Source organism: Cydia amplana, chromosome 1 (assembly GCF_948474715.1).
Source record: "Cydia amplana chromosome 1, ilCydAmpl1.1, whole genome shotgun sequence".
In the NCBI taxonomy this organism is placed as follows: Eukaryota; Metazoa; Arthropoda; class Insecta; order Lepidoptera; family Tortricidae; genus Cydia; species Cydia amplana.
The window spans coordinates 14025374-14045225 of NC_086069.1; the positions used below are offsets into that span (position 1 = coordinate 14025374).

The 19852-nt window shown below is 37.8% G+C and overlaps 1 protein-coding gene and 1 long non-coding RNA gene across 3 annotated transcripts in view; one reads left to right on the forward strand and one right to left on the reverse strand.

Moving 5' to 3' along the window:
- The window catches only part of LOC134648714 (uncharacterized), a 217692-nt gene that overhangs the window by 1432 nt on the left and 196408 nt on the right, over positions 1-19852 (forward strand). The gene's annotated exons all lie outside the window — the stretch shown is intronic.
- Positions 12040-14109, reverse strand: LOC134648496 (splicing factor 3A subunit 2-like). Of its 2 annotated transcripts, XM_063503020.1 has the most exons (5): positions 13921-14109; positions 13835-13863; positions 13217-13553; positions 12558-12641; positions 12040-12229 (listed from the first exon to the last, which is right to left on the reverse strand). In XM_063503020.1, exons 1-5 carry the CDS (start codon positions 14083-14085, stop codon positions 12065-12067), a joined length of 780 nt encoding a protein of 259 aa, XP_063359090.1. In that variant the 5' UTR covers positions 14086-14109; the 3' UTR covers positions 12040-12064. The 2 variants fall into 2 exon arrangements, with proteins under 2 accessions (XP_063359090.1, XP_063359097.1); XM_063503027.1 differs by lacking the exon at positions 12558-12641.

The following is a 19852-nucleotide window of genomic DNA, read 5'->3' on the forward strand; positions in this document are numbered from 1 at the left end:
GGTATATGACGTTTTCGATTTAGACCTCACTTTGTGCAACCAATTTGTTCAATGAATGATTAATAACTGCATTAAATTATACGTAAATCTGTTCACGAAGAAGCCGTGTACCGGCTCTTCACACCATATTTTTTTTTATTTCCTGTAATTCTCTACAAATCGACACTAAAAGTGTCCAAAAATCAAAATATGGAGTTCCGTTTAAGCAAGACGCATTACAGTTTTGTCTTTGACAGTAATTGAGTTGTTGTGGGATTTTGAAGGCTAGATAACTAAACTACCAGATTATTATCTACTTATATTTTTACTCACAAATACAACACAGAAATTCAATCCCAAATGTAAACTTTCGTATAATTTCCATACATTGACGACATCACTCAAAACTCTTCTTCGAGTCAGATGGCCGTTGGCCTTGCATCGAAGCAGACGTGTACGTCGTCATAGCTCGTTTTTGACATTAATAAAGACATTTCATCATATACGCATACGAAAATGTATACCAGTAGATAAATTGTATTTCATAAAATAGGGTAAATAAATATAATCACGTCGAGCTCCAGTCAAATTTTAAATGTGAGTTGTTGTTATTTACGGGTCGTAACGGTCGAAAACAGCAGTAAATTATCCTAAAACAATACGATTACAATCGAATTTAAGTAACTTGTTCCTTCAAAACCCGCTTAAAATGAAAAAAGTTTAAAGACTCGTTTTACTGATTGGGATTGATTTTCATTATGCTGGTATCAATTTTGCGTCATTATAAAAATGTATATGACTTCTGTACGTCAATGACTTTTGATGTCAATTAATTGTAATCTTGTATTTATGTTAGAGAATATTATATGTTCATTTAAATATTACTCATCTATTAATACGAAGCGTAATTCGTTTAATACCTAAAGACTTGCAGTGTCTACACCTACTTTGTTGACGTTCGTTCCGTCTATGTATGCGATTACGTAACGTGCTGTTCTGATAATCTTCAAGAATCAAGATAATTAATAACGGCAAGACCAGCATTTAGTACCAGCGAGTTTTGCGGATTTGGAGACCGAGATGAAGCTTACAGGCCAATATTGCTGCGGCCTGGCCTGCTTATTGTTATGTGTATAAATCGAATGTTATATTAATTTACTATAAAAAACAATGTTTTATTTCAATGACATTCTGTGCGTAGAGGTATGTATGTTTCGGTGATTATAAGAATTATGTCCACACAATAATCGTGCAAAGCAGAGACTGCATTATTTCTTTACGGTATAAGCGGTAAGGAAAAACTCATTGGTATCCTGGCTCGTACCAATGAGTTTTTCGGAACTTATGTACGAAATATCATTTGATATTTACCACTAGCTTTTCGGTGAAGGAGGAAACATCGTGAGGAAACCTGCATACTCGTAGTGCATACATTTGCGAAGAAATTCAAAGCTGTGTGTGAAGTCCCCAATCCGCATTGGGCTAGCGTTGAGATTATTGTCTATACAGGGTGGTCCAAACCGTGACGTCCAAAAATCGTGGGCTATCATAATGTACCCCATATGTATGTTAGCCGATTTTTCGTACTTTTCAAGTTATGATTTTTTAAGCTTTTAACTTTTCCTATGTAGGTAATATTCTCCGACCGTCCTTAGTCTGGGACCGGTCTGAAAACCAGCGCCGGGCACCTAGGCCCGGCACACGCTGAGACTGGAACCCTTTGCCTAATGCAAAGATCTTCTCACTTTTGTTTTGTATATCATAACAACTGTTTTATTTTATTATGTAAGTAATTCTAACCCTATTTTATGTTCATGTATGTGGCAATAAACAATTCTTATTCTTATTCTATTCTTATTCTTATTCCTATGAAATTCCGGGGTTCCCATACAGAGTGGCTGAAAAATAACTGCATTCCGTTGCCAGGGAGGTGTTGGGATTATACTGAGCAACTTTTATTATGGGACCAACCCCGAAATCGCGAAAAAAAATTGGCTTTTTATACATTTTGGCTAGTCCATTTTCTATGGAAGGGTAATTTTTTTTCGCGGTTTCGGGGTTGGCCCCATTGTAAAAGTTGCTCAGTATAATCCCAAAACCTCCCTGGCAACGGAAATGCAGTTATTTTTTAGCCACTCTGTATGGGAACCCCGGAATTTCATATGAAAAGTTAAAAGTAAAAAAAAATCATAACTCGATAACTACGAAAAATCGGCTAACATACATGGGGTATATTCTGATAGACGTGAGGAATCTAAAAAAAAATTTTTGTACGTCAAGGTTTGGACCACCCTGTATATAGGCTGAATTATTATTATTATTTATAGGCGGTACGGTACCGTTATTATTTATCAATACCGCTTCGTTTTGAAGGTACTATACCTGTTGAAATATAAAGTACGGTACCGGTATAAAATTGCAGCAGGTACAACAATTTTTTATAGGTGTACAGTCAGCTGCAGAGAAAAGGTACCACCCCTGCATACAATCTTCTATGCAGGGGTGACCTGCAGCTGACTGTACCTAAACCATCACTGACCGAGCGTAGGCGAAGGTCTCCGTTTCAGCTTAGGCAAAAATACTTTCGTTTGTTCGAATGTTCTCCTTTGCATATCACATTTCTCAAATATCTCGAGAAAATTTGTAAGCAGGTTCGGTAGTTGGATATAATTACTCGGTTTCTTTTTTTTTTATAAGTTCTAATAGGCAGAGATTGTCATAAAGGACTTAAGCGACAGTAGGGTCTGTGGTACTTAAGACCATTGTGATTATTCGTAGTGTCCGACCGAAGATTCGGTTTCGGTTTCGGTTTCGGCCAGTTTCGGCCATAAAATCATGTTTCGGCCGTAGTTTCGGTTTCGGCCAAAAAACGGCCGAATCTTTCGGCCTGGCCGAAACATACGAAATAGTACTTCGTATTATGAAACTAAACTATGTGACAAAGACCAAAAGTTGGGGAGCAAGTAGGACAACAATATTTATATATACAGAAATTTGTGTTTCGGTCGGACACTAATTATTAGGTACTTACTGATTACGCTGCGTCGCGTGGAACGTGAGGTGCGTTGGGGTAAGTACATACAAATCATTCAAGAAAAAAATCCCTTTTAAGATCACTCGTGTGTCTACCCCTAATAGACTAATTCAATTGAAATTTGGTACACATTTTTCACATATGACAAAGAGTCGGTGATCCAAAGATGGACTAGTAACGTAAATAAATAAACTTTTAACTTTGCGGCCATTTTTTTGTATCGTGTGATATATCAGATATTAAATTGTAAGATATTTACTAATAATAAGCATTGGTCACGTAAATTATTTTTAGTCTTTTTTTGCAAGTATGAATGATATACGCACTTCTATTATTTATATTGTTTCTGTTGACTTTTATTCCTTTTTTTTGTGTTTGACATGGTCTTTTTATTTATTGTTAATTGTTACTAATTGTATTGTTTTTTAATATTATTATTTTCTGTTTTAATCAATCATTGTAATATTACGTATACTTTGTATGACTTGTCAAAAGTGCTTATTAATTCATTATTAAGCCTACTTGAATAAATTATTTTTGAATTGAATTGAATATAGAACATTATTTCAATTATTTTTAAAATTAAGCCTATCCAAAGGCGACTTGGAAGATGTGTCATGGGGATCTATATTCGTTGGGTGAGAAACAAGTTTTTTTGTCTAATTATCGTTTAAAACACAATCGATCGGCAATAACGCGGGCACATAAAACTAAAAACTTCTTTTTTCACTCATAAAACTCCTTAAACCTTAAGAGCTAAACAAAAACAAGTGCGAGTCGGACTCGCATTCTAAGGGTTCAGTATATTAAGTCCGTCTCACGCTTGACTGCACATTTCTTATAGATTTTCCTGACATATATAGGTAAAGAACTACTTTGTGTATTTTTTTCAAAATTTTAGATCCAGTTGTTTCGGAGAAAGTGGGCGGAGAATGATCATTTTTTGCCTATTTTCATGAATAACTGCTGAACTATTAATCCTAAAATTATAAAAAAAAATATCTTTGAGATTCTTACAATGAGCTCTTTTATTTGATATGTAACACTATATAGTTTAAAAAACATATTTTTTAATTTTTTCATTTACCCCCCCAAAATGGCTACCGTATTTCAAATTCTCTAAAATACATTTTATTTACGTTACACGTCCATCTTTGGGTCACAAATTTACATTTGTGTGCCAAATTTACATATGTGTGCCAAATTTCAACTGAATTGGTCCAGTAGTTTCGGAGAAAATAGACTGTGACAGACGGACGGACAGACAGACAGACGCACGAAGAATTATATGTATATGCACTTATCCCAACGCACCTCTCGTTCTACGCTGCGCGGGGTTCATTGCCGCTCCTACCGCCGTAAGTGTAAGTACAACTACACCATCAAGGCTACGATCGAAGATAATCAGTTCAGCACTGAAATAATAGCGGTGGAATGCCAGTATAATATTTAATTATTTATTTTAATTTTATAAATTTAATAGCAAAATAAATAGCGAATATACGATACTCGTACAAGTAAATCTGTAAAGATCTTAGGGGTACATCAGCCGACATATATTATTAAATTTTATTTTGTCGGCCTTAATTAAATTTCCACCCTGCCGAAACTTTATTTATTTAAATTTTTAATTGAATTGATTTTTCGCCTTATGAATAACCGTATAGAGTAGTAAATAACATTTTACATCTGACTTAATGACATCTGGGTTTATTCGGTTTAACTTTACAAAACGCGTATCTCGACAAAGCCATAATATGCAGAAAATAGTTAACAATCAAATGAATTAAATTAGAATTTAAATACGTCACGTGTGACATGAACAGACAAGAAGAGCAAGATTTAATGTATTGTTTCTCTTTCTTCTTTCAATGGAACGTTTTTACAGTTTCTGTTCCTCAAAAGAGGTCAGTGGTTAACACTAAACTCAAAACGCTATCTTAAAAAAACTTGATGGGTCAATGACCTGTCCCAGTAAAGTGAGGTAGTGTGCGTGAAGTGCGCTTGTGTGTGAAATGGGGTAAATTGACAGAATCTGAAAATTTACCCACCTCTACCGTCACCTTAAGTAACTTAGTAAGAAATGATTAACTAGGTGATCGATTACCAATTGGCTACTTTCCTACTAGTCAAATCAGCTTCTTTTTTAGAACTGTCAAAACGATTTGCTAATATGGAATTTATATGAAAACGTGTGTAGTGACGTCACAGTCAATTCACCTACTTTTTATACTTCCATCCGATTTAATAATATAATAATTATAATAATATAATATAAAATGAGGAGTGAGGAGTGGGAGTGAGTCGAAAGACGGACTGAAAACGCCTTGAGGAGCTATTGGTCCATGGAACATCTGATGAAAGGCGATCTCCCCCTGTCACTTAAGCGGAGACTCATGGACATGTGCATACTTCCAATTCTCACCTACGGTGCACAAACTTGGTCTTTGACGGCGTGTCAGAGGTCTAAACTAGGGCTTTGCCAGCGAGCTATGGAGCGCAGCATATTAGGTGGATCGTATCCGGAACACCACGCTGCGCTCCAGAACAAAAGTAGTCGACGTAGCTCGGAAAGCGGCCAAGCTAAAGTGGGACTGGGCTGGTCATGTCTGCCGAATGCCGAGTGAGCTGTGGGCCAAGATCGCCACAGAGTGGCAGCCCAGCTCAAAACTAGGAGTTGGCAAACCACGTCGGCGATGGCGAGACGAGCTAGACTCCTTTTTAAAGGAATGGCCAGAGACTGCACAGGATCGGGAAGACTGGAAAAAGTGGGGGGAGGCCTTTGCCCAGCAGTGGGACATTACAGGCTCCTAATAATAATAATAATAAAGTGAGGCATAAAGTGACCCATTTTTACCCGAGGCAAAATAGTAGACGAGGGTAAAAATGGACATTTATTATGCCCTTGTTGTACACTCTGCTTTTCACTTCGATTGCGAGGAAAATAAATTATATTTTTCACGGCAATTTACACCACGAAATTGTCGTAAAGCGAAAGAACATAATACATAACCAATTCCCGCCAACTAACTTTTTAATTTTTTTTTTTTTTTCAATATGTGATCAGAGTTTCAGACGCTTGGTTTTCTGCCAAGTCAAAAATTTCGGAGCATTTTTGAACGATAATCGACTCCTATTTTATGTGATTTACTAAATTTAATGACAGAAAATACGGATTTCTAATAAATTGTAGCAAAAATAAAATATAACAAGTTTTGTCATCTACACAATTTTATTGCTCAGTAAAATTGTGCAATATGTTTTTTCTACTCCCGTACTTTTAATTGTCATTTAAAGGGTCGTGCACACACCCAAAGAGACACACACCTTTAAAACCCTACCTTATAGTTGTCAAGACAAGTCTTTAGTCTATTCCCCAAAAAGGAATTTGTGCATACACGCAGTATCTTTTTGGCGATTTTACGATACTTCATGTAAAAAATATTGAACGAAATACAGTGTTGCCAACCTTATTCTAAATGTCATTTTTTTAATTTCATTCATTCATTCATTCATTCTTTTCCCGCCAGTACCCTTCATGTTGACTACTTCTTGAATTAAAAATATTTGTTTTTACAATTTTATTTCAAAGAAAGTGCTTGGTCGTAGAAAAAGTATTGTATGCAACGTTGTTTAACTGAGTCAAAAAATACCTCTCTTAAACAACGGTTGCATAAAATACTATTAAGTAGAGGAAAGTACCCAATTTATTTAGGGGTATTGAGTTTTCTAATAAACGAATCCATTTCTGTAATCCGCCATGCATGAGGCGGGGACAAACAAGGGGAATGATTACTTTTATGAAAATCAAAACACATATTCCCGTCTGTGCCCGGCGTGGACAAATGGAATTACACCTTACGCGTAATTATTGTGCTCAGTCGAATATGCTGGTTATTGTATTGTATTGTAGTTCGGGCGATTTTCCGCAACTCGACGTCTTGCGCCTATTTTGCGTGATGCAGATGCGGGGGGGTGGGCTAGTCCTGCCAGCCCAGCTCCTCGAGGAATCCTATCAAACCTTTGATGTTGAGTAGGACCTCGGGGAGGTCTCTCGGGGATCCGAGATGTTTTGCCCTGTATGGGGCCACTCCGCTGCATTCCAGCACCACGTGAGAGGCTGTTTCTTCTGTCTCCATGCATCCACGGCATAGGGGACTGTCTGTAACACCTGTTATAAAAAGATGTTTGTTAAAGAGTCCATGACCTGTTATGACACTGGTTACCATACTCAGTCAAACCTTTCCTAGTTGAAGGAGCGCCCTTGTGAGCTTACCGTTGATGCCAGGCATGGCTTGTCTGCATCCAGTCTGGTTTAGCCAGTGTTCTGTGTGTAGTTTCCCCGTACGTGCCAGCAGCATTGAGCTGGTTATTTTTCAACGCTTGCCCTTGCCCAATCGAATCAATAGAGATACGAAGTCCAGAGGTTAGCGTCAGTGAACATAGTACGGCCTTATCCGCCTCCTGACATTGTTATCTGCAAATTGCTCGAGATTTCGGCAAATCACGTTATTTTCTACGGTCAAATTAAAGTATTTTTTAAAGATTAGAATTTTGCTAGCATCAAAAGTAGTGGTAAGTACCTACATATTTAACTTTTTCTTCCAAAGAGTCGGAAATCATATAAAATCGGGTTAGGTACTATGATATCTAATATTGCGTTACGATAATATCTTTGATAATATGTAAACGACACGACACTTCAGTGCATAGTTGCTCAGATTTCATTTTGGAGGAAATTTTCGGGTATAAACATCGTTATCATTCATATTTAATCGCTAGGATGTTTGTGTTTCGCGGCCCTCTGGTGCTAGTGGCGCCCTCTACGCAGTGGTTTGAGTAAGATTGCCTATAAGGTACTCGTACCTATAAATGTCAACCCAAATGACTTCACTTTGGTTTGCAGCGGTTAGTCAAGACTTAATATTTAAATACCAAAGGGTGGTAGAGAAAATAAGAGTAAACAGATCAGCCACATAATAATAAAGTTTATTCTCGTAACATAAATATAAAAATTCTAGTGTTCATTATGTACAAGTCACATCTACAACAGAATCCCACATTTAATGTGTTGGTTACATTAGGTACATTACTTACATTTCACAATTGCGAGCATCCACATCTAGTTTACGAATAATACAACTTTTATCTCTAGTGTGATGGTATTAACAATACTTTACTGAGAACAATAATATCAGTTATTTATGAAAAATATTATTATATTATTTAGTAATAATAATAATGACTACAAACATCAACCCTCATACGCCATGAGATGAACCCAACAAGTAAATCTATACATTTGTAGTACAAGTTTCATTAAACTTAAAAACAGTACTTATTTAATGTTATGCTGGCGCAAATGCTGCGAATGGCTTTGCTGTCTTAATGGTAATAAATTTGGCATGGCATTAACGAGCTAAATTGGTAAAATGTAGTTACCTGTACGGATATGATGGTCGTTCTTGTCTACGTGACAGCGTGATAAAACGGTGTCCGTCACTTTCTTTCCCACGGTGTTAAACAGTGACAGTTATTTTATCACGTGGATAAAGATGGATAAAGCTATCCATAATAGGCTGGCTGGTCTGATCCATTATCATATTTAATTACTGAACAGCATAGTTAATTCAAAGTGTATTTTTTTTTGGTCCAAGTTATATCATTTATCTTAAACAACTAATTAATAAACACCTTTCCTTTCAAGCTTTTAAACATCTTTCATCAATAACACAACCATCTGGCGTCATTATATTGCATAAACTCTCGACATCTTTTGATCGCGTTCGTCGAGTGACGAGACAAATTACCCGCCTTCATTTGACGCTGCCTGTTAAAAAGATACCAATAAATGCGATCATGATATGCCTTTTGTTCTGATGGTCTTATAAAAGACTGCTGCTAGTGTTTAATTTACCTAAAATTATAGATTTCAGGATTCAAAGAAAGTAAAGCATAATTTAAACTTATAATTTTAATACCCCTGTCTGAGATCGTCAACTTATTCACTGCGTTGGAATAACTATATCAATGCACACGGGCCTGATGCGATGCGAGAATCTCTGTGCATACAGACGTTCTAGTCGTACAGCAGGACACTAACTTAGCACCATATAATAAGACAAGAACTCAACTGTTACGGGTAAATAAATTTAACAGAAATAGAAAAAAAAATTAAATCACGCCACTAAACAACATTCGGATTTTGTTATTTTTACAATAGGGTAAAAAAACAAATGCATAAACAATTAATCCTTTAATAACCCCTAGAGGAATGAAATAAATTTAGCAAAGCATACATTTTGTAACGTCCATTGATGAACAAAGAGGGGTGTAGGAAATAATCTAATTTTAAATAGGTACAATTTGCTGTTTTGAATTAATTAACTTACATTACTTGCAGTTCTATGTCAGACTATCGATTATCTATCCATCGCGTTATTGATATTGATATGTAATAGTTATTAACTATTTGGTAAGCTGTAATACTAATGCTTACGTAATAATAACGTTATAACGCTTTTTCGTTCGGGATAGCGGAGCCAATGGAATCGATATCGATATTGAGATAAATATTAGTAGCGCGGCGCGTGTCAACTGTTATACCTACCTTTTTTTCAACCGGTGTTAAAAAAATCTCAAAGTAGGTAGGTACAAAGTATATTTAGCGTTTTGTAAACATGTCCTAATTTTTGGAAAACGTAAAAACATGATAAATATTTCTAGAGTCACAGAAATGGTACAGATATTTTATTTTCCAAGCGTGAATGTTTTGTTATGTGTTTAATTATTAGCATTTTTTAATCTGCACAGATCTGAGATCATAACTACAATAATAAGTCAAAAATAAAATTCCCTAGAGTTGCATGTCTTTTGACATTTATCTGATATCAATAATAATCGCGCCAATATGAAACAGCTTTACCACTTAACCCAGGCGGTACCTATGTAAAGTGATGTTTACTTACTAACTTTATACAATTCAGTTTCAAGCCGTGAAGAATTCAACCAGCCCACTGTTAACTATTAACCATAATAACTTCTTACCAAACGTCTCATTTAAGTAATAGACCTATCTAGTAAGACCTATACTTATATGTATTACATTAATTTCAGATAAGCGAAATATCCGCTTTGTAAATTGTTTTATCCACAGTTTTATAGCCAAAAATATCCAAAATTATTTAAATTTTGATAAAGCCGAACTCTGCTTTTGTATCAAACGGTTGACTGTGTATACAACAAAGACTGAGAAAAGTTGGGAGCTTTACAGACTTAAACCTCTTTGCCAGTTATTTAACAAAGACTGAGAAAAGTTGGGACCTTTACAGACTTAAACCTCATTGCCAGTTATTTATTAAACATTCTCAACGAATTCATCTAACGATATGATACCACATAAGACTAATAACGAAATCTTAGATCTGTCTCTTTCAATGATATTAATTCCATCCATTGGACTTAGAAGTCACAGTTAAAAAGCAGGCACATTGAAATATAAAAAATCGCCATTTAAGTTTACTTAACCTAGAACACAATTTGATTGGACTGTTAGCTATAATATTATTGCAAAACAACAAAAAGTTTGCACTTGAATTGAGTTCCATACACGAAACTGTCACATACAGTTACTTAAATAGCACTTGAGTTCCATAAACTAAACTGTCATATACATTATCAACTTTTCATCATTCCATAGCACTGGAAGATTTGATTTAAGAATCTTATGAAAAGCATGATGTAGAATTTTAAACAGTATCACTAACGCCCACGGAGTCCGAATTCGAGAAGCAGTATAGTCATAATCTTAGACTTCTGATGATGTCATACATTAGTTGCTAACTCCTTTTTAAAATTATCACCTTTGTGAAAATTCAATTAACTTGGTCGACACCAGTCACTTCTTTTCATGTCGTAAGTAAAAGAATGTGTCGTAGCTCTTTCACATTCATTTTGCATTTTTCCCATGCATTGCCAGAAGTAACTCAGACTAGACACTCGCGGTATCCCATTTCAGTTCACAATTGGTCACAGTTGTCTTTGGTCGTCATCCAGGTTGTCAGCTCCAGAAGACCCTAAGCTCGGCAAATATTTGGCCAAAATTACATTGGCTGCCTGAAAATAGACATATTTAGGTATTTATTATTTGTGGTAAGGTACTCAAAATAAGCATATTTTGTTGTAGCCTACAATCGGATACCGGTATTTTTTGTATGGGAACGGAAACGGTATTTTTTCGTTCTTTGCTAATTACTTCATTTCTAATTGGGCAATCTAATAATACGAAGTCGTAACCTAAAAACACAACTGAGTCCTACATTTCGAGTATAAAATAATTCAAAAAATATGGTTATTTCTAGGTTTTTGCAAAAAACCGGTTCCGATCCCTGGTTGTAGGTATTAATCCAGTTAAACTATTGCAACAGGGCGTAAAAATTACAAAATATGTTAGCGTTGTAGAACAGTTGAAGACTCTCCTCAGTTATAAGCTTATAATGGTAACCTTTACGGTTTGTAATGGTGGCTTTGTGAATTGTTAATTTTAACACAAAATTTGTCTATGGCATCCTAAGATACTAATCCATAGTGACCTTGGGGTTCGTGTATTGAAAGATACCTATGCATACAATTTTTTGCCTTTTGTATTACGTCGGACAAATCGGCCCAGTAGAACAACAGTGTCGCTAGTGCTTACATGGTCGGTATGAGCTCGCTGATGGACAGCGCTCGCAGGCTGTCGGACAGCTCGGGCGGCCCGAGGGTGGCGATGATGCCGGACAGGTGCGAGTAGAACAACAGTGTCGCTAGTGCTTACATGGTCGGTATGAGCTCGCTGGTGGACAGCGCTCGCAGGCTGTCGGACAGTTCGGGCGGCCCGAGGGTGGCGATGATGCCGGACAGGTGCGAGTAGAACAACAGTGTCGCTAGTGCTTACATGGTCGGTATGAGCTCGCTGGTGGACAGCGCTCGCAGGCTGTCGGACAGTTCGGGCGGCCCGAGGGTGGCGATGATGCCGGACAGGTGCGAGTAGAACAACAGTGTCGCTAGTGCTTACATGGTCGGTATGAGCTCGCTGGTGGACAGCGCTCGCAGGCTGTCGGACAGCTCGGGCGGCCCGAGGGTGGCGATGATGCCGGACAGGTCGGCCGAGTTGAACTGCATGTCGCTGTCCAGAGCCGGCGCCGCTCCCAGGTCTGGCGTCTGACCCGCAGGTTGCTGAGTAAAGACACCACATTATTATGTACTTTGTATTCGGTGTGTCATAATTAATGTGTAAAATTTTGTACGCGTTAGATTTTAGGTCATTTAAAACAGCATTACTATTGTTGTATTTATTTGATGTTTATTTATATGTATTGTTGACTGTGTGAGGTGGGCAACAGTGCAATAAAAAGTATTGTATTGCTACTAATACAAAGTTCGGTTTGTCGATTTAGTCGTAGATTGACTAACTAGCTAGAGCTATGCAACATATATGCAATAAAAATACCACTTACTGTATATGTAAGACTTTTATAACGTGTAGTGATATTGTGTGACGTACCATAGGCTGCATGTGCGGGGGTGAGGCGTGCATCATGGGGGACGGCTGGTGCGCGGGCGACACGCCGCCCTGCAGCGGCGACATCTGCAATGTCAAGTCTATCATAGTACATTATTGTCGATGTCAGGAGGCAACTGCCGGCTGAGTATGTAATACTTAGTAGGTACAAACATAAGCCACAAAATGCCTAGCCTAGCCAAAACACCTGTTAGTGCTTGAAAATGGAGAACTAGGCTCTGCGAAGCATGTCGCCGTGACTAAAATTACGTGAGTAAAACCGTATTTTTATTTTCAGAGTAATTGAGGAGGATTTAAGCCCGCGCGATCTTTTATCCCTTCTACTTTCCTGACTTTACACCCCCTCTACATCTTAGGGACTAACAATACATGTTCAAAACCCGGTCTCAAATAAATTCTGGGGTGCCTTCTCAAGCTCTCACAAATCTAAACATGTAACGGCAGACGAAGGTGATGAATTTAAATACTTTAGTTGTAAACTGGTATCTCGGGATGCCTACCATGGGCTGCATGTGTGGGGGTGACGTGTGCAGCATGAGGGACAGCTGGTGCGCTGGCGACACGCTGCCCTGCAGCGGCGACATCTGCACCATGCTCGGGTTCATCATGGAGGGGCCGGCATGCTCCACTGTGTGACTTACCATGGGCTGCATGTGCGGGGGTGAGGCGTGCATCATGGGGGATGGCTGGTGCGCGGGCGACACGCCGCCCTGCAGCAGCGACTCTTGCACCATGCTCGGGTTCATCATGGAGGGGCCGGCATGCTCCACTGTGTGACTTACCATGGGCTGCATGTGCGGGGGTGAGGCGTGCATCATGGGGGATGGCTGGTGCGCGGGCGACACGCCGCCCTGCAGCAGCGACTCTTGCACCATGCTCGGGTTCATCATGGAGGGGCCGGCGTGCTCCACTGTGTGACTTACCATGGGCTGCATGTGCGGGGGTGAGGCGTGCATCATGGGGGATGGCTGGTGCGCGGGCGACACGCCGCCCTGCAGCAGCGACTCTTGCACCATGCTCGGGTTCATCATGGAGGGGCCGGCGTGCTCCACTGTGTGACCTACCATGGGCTGCATGTGCGGCGGCGACGTGTGCATCATGGGGGACGGCTGGTGCGCGGGCGACACGCCACCTTGCAGCAGCGACACCTGCGCCATGCTCGGGTTCATCATGGAGGGGCCGGCATGCTCCACTGTGTGACTTACCATGGGCTGCATGTGCGGGGGTGAGGCGTGCATCATGGGGGACGGCTGGTACGCGGCGACACGCCGCCCTGCAGCGGCGACATCTGCACCATGCTCGGGTTCATCATGGAGGGGCCGGCATGCTCCACTGTGTGACGTACCATGGGCTGCATGTGCGGGGGTGAGGCGTGCATCATGGGGGACGGCTGGTGCGCGGGCGACACGCCGCCCTGCAGCGGCGACATCTGCACCATGCTCGGGTTCATCGCCATGGAGGGGACCGGCATGTTTTGCATATTAGGCGACAGCCGGTGTTGTGGTGACATTGCCTGAATTACAACAATAATAAATCACATCATATCATAACATACGTTTGGCTAACTTTCCCCCTTATTCAACTAAACTAAAACTACAACTTATTAAAACTTTACAAGCCTCAATTCGTTACTTTATGTTTTAATCCCTTTCTTACAAATATGAAATGTAAGTACTTACATAAGTCAAAATGACAGATTAAGGGTCAAACTGTTTGTCAAAGAGTTCGCTAAATTTTATTGTACGGGTACTGCCGCAGTTGGGCTTTGCTCCGGACTAGAGCGAAACGTCACTGACTGTGCTGTGCTCTACCAAACAAAGTGAGACCTACATCTAATCCCAGCATATTGGGCGACACGGCGTGGTTGGGCGACGGAGAGGTTTGCGCGAAGTTCTGAGGGCCCCAGTAGCCCCGCGGGTCCCCCGCGTGCGGCAGGAATGGGTTCGTGTTCGGTACGCCTAGGTTAGGATCGGGTGGCAACCATTGCTGAAAAAGTTTATCTATATCACAACTATATTATATTAAAATCTATTCTATAATTACTTTTGGGCTGTTAATGCGAGACTAGTGTCAAGATTAATCGTATTGGTTGTTGTTTGTGGAAAATTTCATCATAAGCGTCGATCCCTTTTTTCTCTGTTGGAACTGTCATAAGACTCGATTAGGTCTGAAGTACGCCCGATTGATCATGTGCTGTGGTTTAGTGGAGGTGCCTATTCACCTGGTACTGGTCGGCGGGGTCGCGGTACTGCGGCGGAGGGTAGTGCGGGCTGCCCACGCCAGCCATCGGCGGACTGTGGATTTGCAACGCCGGGCTCGCGTCTATGAAACATATTTGAATTAACTTGCATGTCCTATAACCCCATTTCAATAATTTTAAAAAGTATATAAAAATATGGAAACTTATATATTTTATAATATGTGAATGTCATTTATTTTTTACCTACCTCTTGGTTCCTTTTTAATGGCCGACTCGTGAAATCCCACTGAAAGATAAAATACCTCTAAGTATTGTTTTTGCATGTTACATGGAAAATAATCTATAATAAAAACACAATATACACTCGATGCTTCGGACGGCAAGCACGATGCGTAAGCAATGGGTTAGCAACTGATATGAAGTACATAAGAAAATAAAATACGTGAGATACACAATGTGCTCGTCGTCAATAAGAAAATAAGTAAACATAAAACCAATGAAGGACCTTAGGAAATTAGGCTACAGAACAACCATGCAGATTATAGTGATTAGCCTAAAATAAACTTCTAAATCTAAACGCAAAATAAAATATCAGGTTTAAAAACAGTTAGTAATCCAATATTTATAAAATATAACAGATATAAAATAAGACATGCATTTTAAACGTCGAACTCGATGATTACTAAAATCTACTACTATAAATATTACGTAAAACTAATTTTATATACAACTATTTGAAAACACCATTACATAAAGAAGCACACTAGGTACTAATAAAAAAATTGTGTTGAGTCACACATTTTCCTTCTCTATATACAAAAATACTTCTTTGTGTAATGGAAATTTATTGGGATATTCAAACACAACCATGCCACAAAACAACATCGTACCTCTTCAGATTTAGGAAAGTTGGCTGTGCGATGAAAAAAAACACTCAATATTTTATTAGCGTATTAATAGTTTCCATGTCACTCAAGCTTGTGTACCAAAAATATATTGTTATAAAAGTGTAAAAACTAGATATAAAGGTCTACAAAATGGTAATATTCGTACTTATATCGCTTTGCAGCCTGGTTTAAACATTGGATCTTTTGCATATTGTACATTCATCTAAAATCTTTAACAATACAAATACATTTCGTTGTAGATATGTCTGACATAGTATATTTAGTACCTACTTTGTACATGTACAATGTACATATATATGTATTGGTGATGTTGTTGAAGGCAATACGATAGTGTCTTTCGCACACATTGCGAAGATCCCGTTTTTTTAAAAATTGGCACCAATAGCGGTAAGTCGGATTCCCACTCTCGCTGTATTTTAAGCAGGTACATATTATGTATCTTACTTTACATTAAAAGTGCATTTAGGTAGCTCGGGGGCCCGTCAGCGCGGTTAATGTTGTATTGATATGACAATGGGGTTTTCAATTTTCATATCGTCGACCAACACCTGAATGCACCCTTTAGTGCGCATTTTCTTACATTTGAAACACTGAAAACACTTCATCTTATGGCTGGCCTTTCTTACGAATATACCTTCTTTTTTTTAGGAATAGAATTTAGTAGTGGTACTTGACTTTTTCTTCCGAAATGCTAGGGTTCCTATGATATCTAATATTGCGGTAAAATACCAAATAAACTACAGTACATACCTCGTTTTTTTAGCATTAGAAAAAGGGTAAGCAATCTTGACGCTTCTTTTTTATTGAAAACCGCTTATGAAAAAAAAGTTAGGTACAGCAAATGTATAGCAATGATATAGCAAGGATATATATTTACATTATTATTTTGGTTTAATAAGTAATAATGACAATTTTTTTAAGCGTTTTTCACTAAAAACACATGTCAAGATTGTTTACCATATTTCTAATGCAAAAAAGAGGATTAAGAACATACCTACTTTAATTTTGGAGGAAAAAAGTTACCACTACTTTGGAGGTTATAAAATTTCTAATATGAAAAAAGAAACGGAGCCCGTATCATGAGTCACTGACAGTATCAAAACTGACATATACGCTATCGAGAAACGTAATTTACTTTCTATACTTACATCTCGCTCGCACTAATAGGTATGCGAGTGCAGATGTAAATTGTCCGCCTTCGTATTTTCTCGGAAACGTTCGTATTTGTCATGCTACTTCAGTCAATCTCAGTACTTTTTGTACCGAGACCGACTGAAATAGCAAGACACATTCGTACGTTTCCGTGAAAATACGAAGGAAAATAATTATGAACTACATCTCAATCATCATCATCTGTACGAGCCAGGTGCATAGGAAGTAAATTACGTTATCGATGGCGTTTATGTCAGTGCCAAACTGGTGGTAGCCACATAGAAAGCTAATAAGCTGGAAAACACAGTGCCACTAGTATTTCATAAATGACAGTTAAGTAGTACTGAGTAGGTATCTGTTACACCAATATAAATAGAAAGGAAAAGGCAGCGTGTAGACTTATGAAACATTTGTGTATTACATACTTTTGTAATAGGTATATACGTATATATTTATAAATAAAATATTGCACATAAATATAATGTCGTGCTTTTATACAATTTTGAATATAATTCAAGCTTCAACATAACACATTAATATTAACATTCCTCAATATATTATATTTATATACCTATTCTTCTTCGTAATAATTCTTCCCCACCAGGCATTAATAAAATAATAACCATACATGAGAGAACTAGTTCGAACGTTTTTTTTACTTCATTGAATCAGTTTTGCATAGTCTGTGCGGAAAGAGAAGAGTCGTGAAATGCATTCCACGACTCTTCTCTTTCCGAACAGACTCTAATGGCAACCACTGCATAACAGTTGTTATGCCTGGTGGTGGTGGGGTAGAATGTAGAATAGTAGTTGTGAATGTTCAACATCACATGTCAACGTGTTGTCACAACAACGTATAAATATTTATGTTATCCTACTTTTAATAATCGTTCCCTTCCTGAATCTTGGATAATCAGGAATAAAGACGCCTAGTAGAAATTCGATCATACTATCAAGTAATATCATTAATTTTTCTCAAAAATGGACGGCAAAGTCGATGTTGCCAGTTAAAAAATAGGTCGCGAACTGTGTAGTTTATGGTCATTCAAAAAATTAAAAAGTTAAAAACATTGCAGTCTCGATTTCGGGACTGCAATGTTGCATACAAATTCCATTATTTAACGAGTTCCAAACTTTTTAAAACATTAAACAGCCAAACAGATGATCAGCACTTATTATTATAATGTTGGTACCGCGACTATTTAGGTGTCTCAAATACGTTGGCGTATTTTCAGCAAAAAAATACACTTCTTTTTTTTAAAGGCGGCAAGCAAATCTTTTTAATGGTTTTACTTTTTTCTGTGAAAATTAGAACGTTGCTTCTGTACAATATTTCTATTTCTTGCACCATTTTTGAGAAAAGCACTATATATGACTCGGCTGGAAGGCTACTTGCTGGCTTCGGATTCAATTAAACGGACTCCCAAGGTCGTCCGTTTAAAACGAATCCTCAGCCTGCAAGTAGCTACTTCCGAACCTCGACAATAATGTACTATTGCTTGTGTATCAGGTCCTGCAATGTTGCTAAAATTAAGTTTTAGTGAAGTTTAATACACATTTAATTTACATGTAAGTATGAATGTCGTGTTGGAAAAATCTGAAATCTGTGAGAAATAGCAACCACAATCAATCACCATCGACACAATGATAGTGAAACTAAAATATACATTAATTAACGTTCAGAATCTTTGATGTTAGCAGCACACATATCCACATTAGCATACGAATAGTGTATTTAAATGACTGTACTAGTAACACCGAACTGCAGAGTGCAACACTATGCGATCATAGTGGCTCTTAGCTCTAACTTAGGATTCCGTTGCACGTTATTAGAACGGATCCTATAGGTTGGTCTCATGCAAAATATTTAAGATATGTCATAAGTACATAGACGATGCAGCGCATGTAGGTATCCTTGGATACATAATACACTTCTGCACCTTATTCCATAACACTATGGCTTAAAAGCATGAATAAAAAAGTATTGTTATATATACAGTGCAGTAATAATTCTGTATGAGTACCTGACTATTTCCTTCGTGACATTATTTGAGATGTACATGTATTATTGTTATAATACTTAATAGTACATATATAAAAATAAGCGTATCATGGTTATCCTGTGTCAGCAAGTTTCTATAGGTACATAATTAGGTACACGACGATAGATCACCAACCTAATACTTATTTTTAGTCACGAAGGAATAACATTAACTAGAAAGTATTACATGATATTTTAAATATCCCAAGAAAAAACGTAACTAAATAAAATAAAAATCAAAGTTCAACGTTTAAAATAACTAACTTCATAAGTAACCTAAAACCAAATGCACAGCAAGTCAGCAACACTCGACGTCCCAAAACAAAACTTAAATCAACGTAACGAACAACGGGGAATCGAACCCGGACAAAATGTAAATATAAGTAATAGGTATAATTAACAACAAATAAATAAAAACAATTATGACAATACATGCTTAATTATAAATTTTTAGTTAGTAACACCACCACCATTAATTTAACATTACCTAGACCATATATTATGCAGTATATTAAACTAACTAATATGACTTATATAAGATATGTATATAATAAGAAGTTGAACGCAACCATATAGTGGTAAACAAATGACAGCAGAAACATTCTATACACGTCCACTTGCCACGCACCACCTGGAGTGTGTGTAGGATACTGTGCACAATGTATAAGCGCCAGTCAGCTTTGTCCAAAATTACACTTTTTCCAAGAGGCTTTGCCCAAAATTCCACTTGGTATTACATTATCAAAAACACGTTTGAATATAAAAAGAGGCAAATCGAACGATAAGGCGGTTATCATCTAACACCGTTTATCCCATATATTCTAACAAGTTAGTGATATAATGGCTATCCTAGCCTCGTTTTAGTTTAAGATTAATCAACAAAAAGTGAAGGTCTGAATTTGAAACTTTAAATCGTGTATGTTTGCTGCAAATGTAAACTTTATGTGTACAATCAGTGGCTAGTATTTACAACTAG

Excerpts from the sequence above, each read along its gene's own strand:
- LOC134648496 (XM_063503020.1), bottom strand. The coding sequence starts at position 14,085 with ATGTCACCACAACACCGGCTGTCGCCTAATATGCAAAACATGCCGGTC. Across the intron at positions 13,554-13,834 it reads CTGCAGGGCGGCGTGTCGCC|CGCGCACCAGCCATCCCCCA; the intron begins GCGTACCAGCCG and ends CGGCGTGTCGCC. Across the intron at positions 12,230-12,557 it reads CCCCGCACATGCAGCCTATG|CAACCTGCGGGTCAGACGCC; the intron begins GTACGTCACACA and ends GTCTTTACTCAG.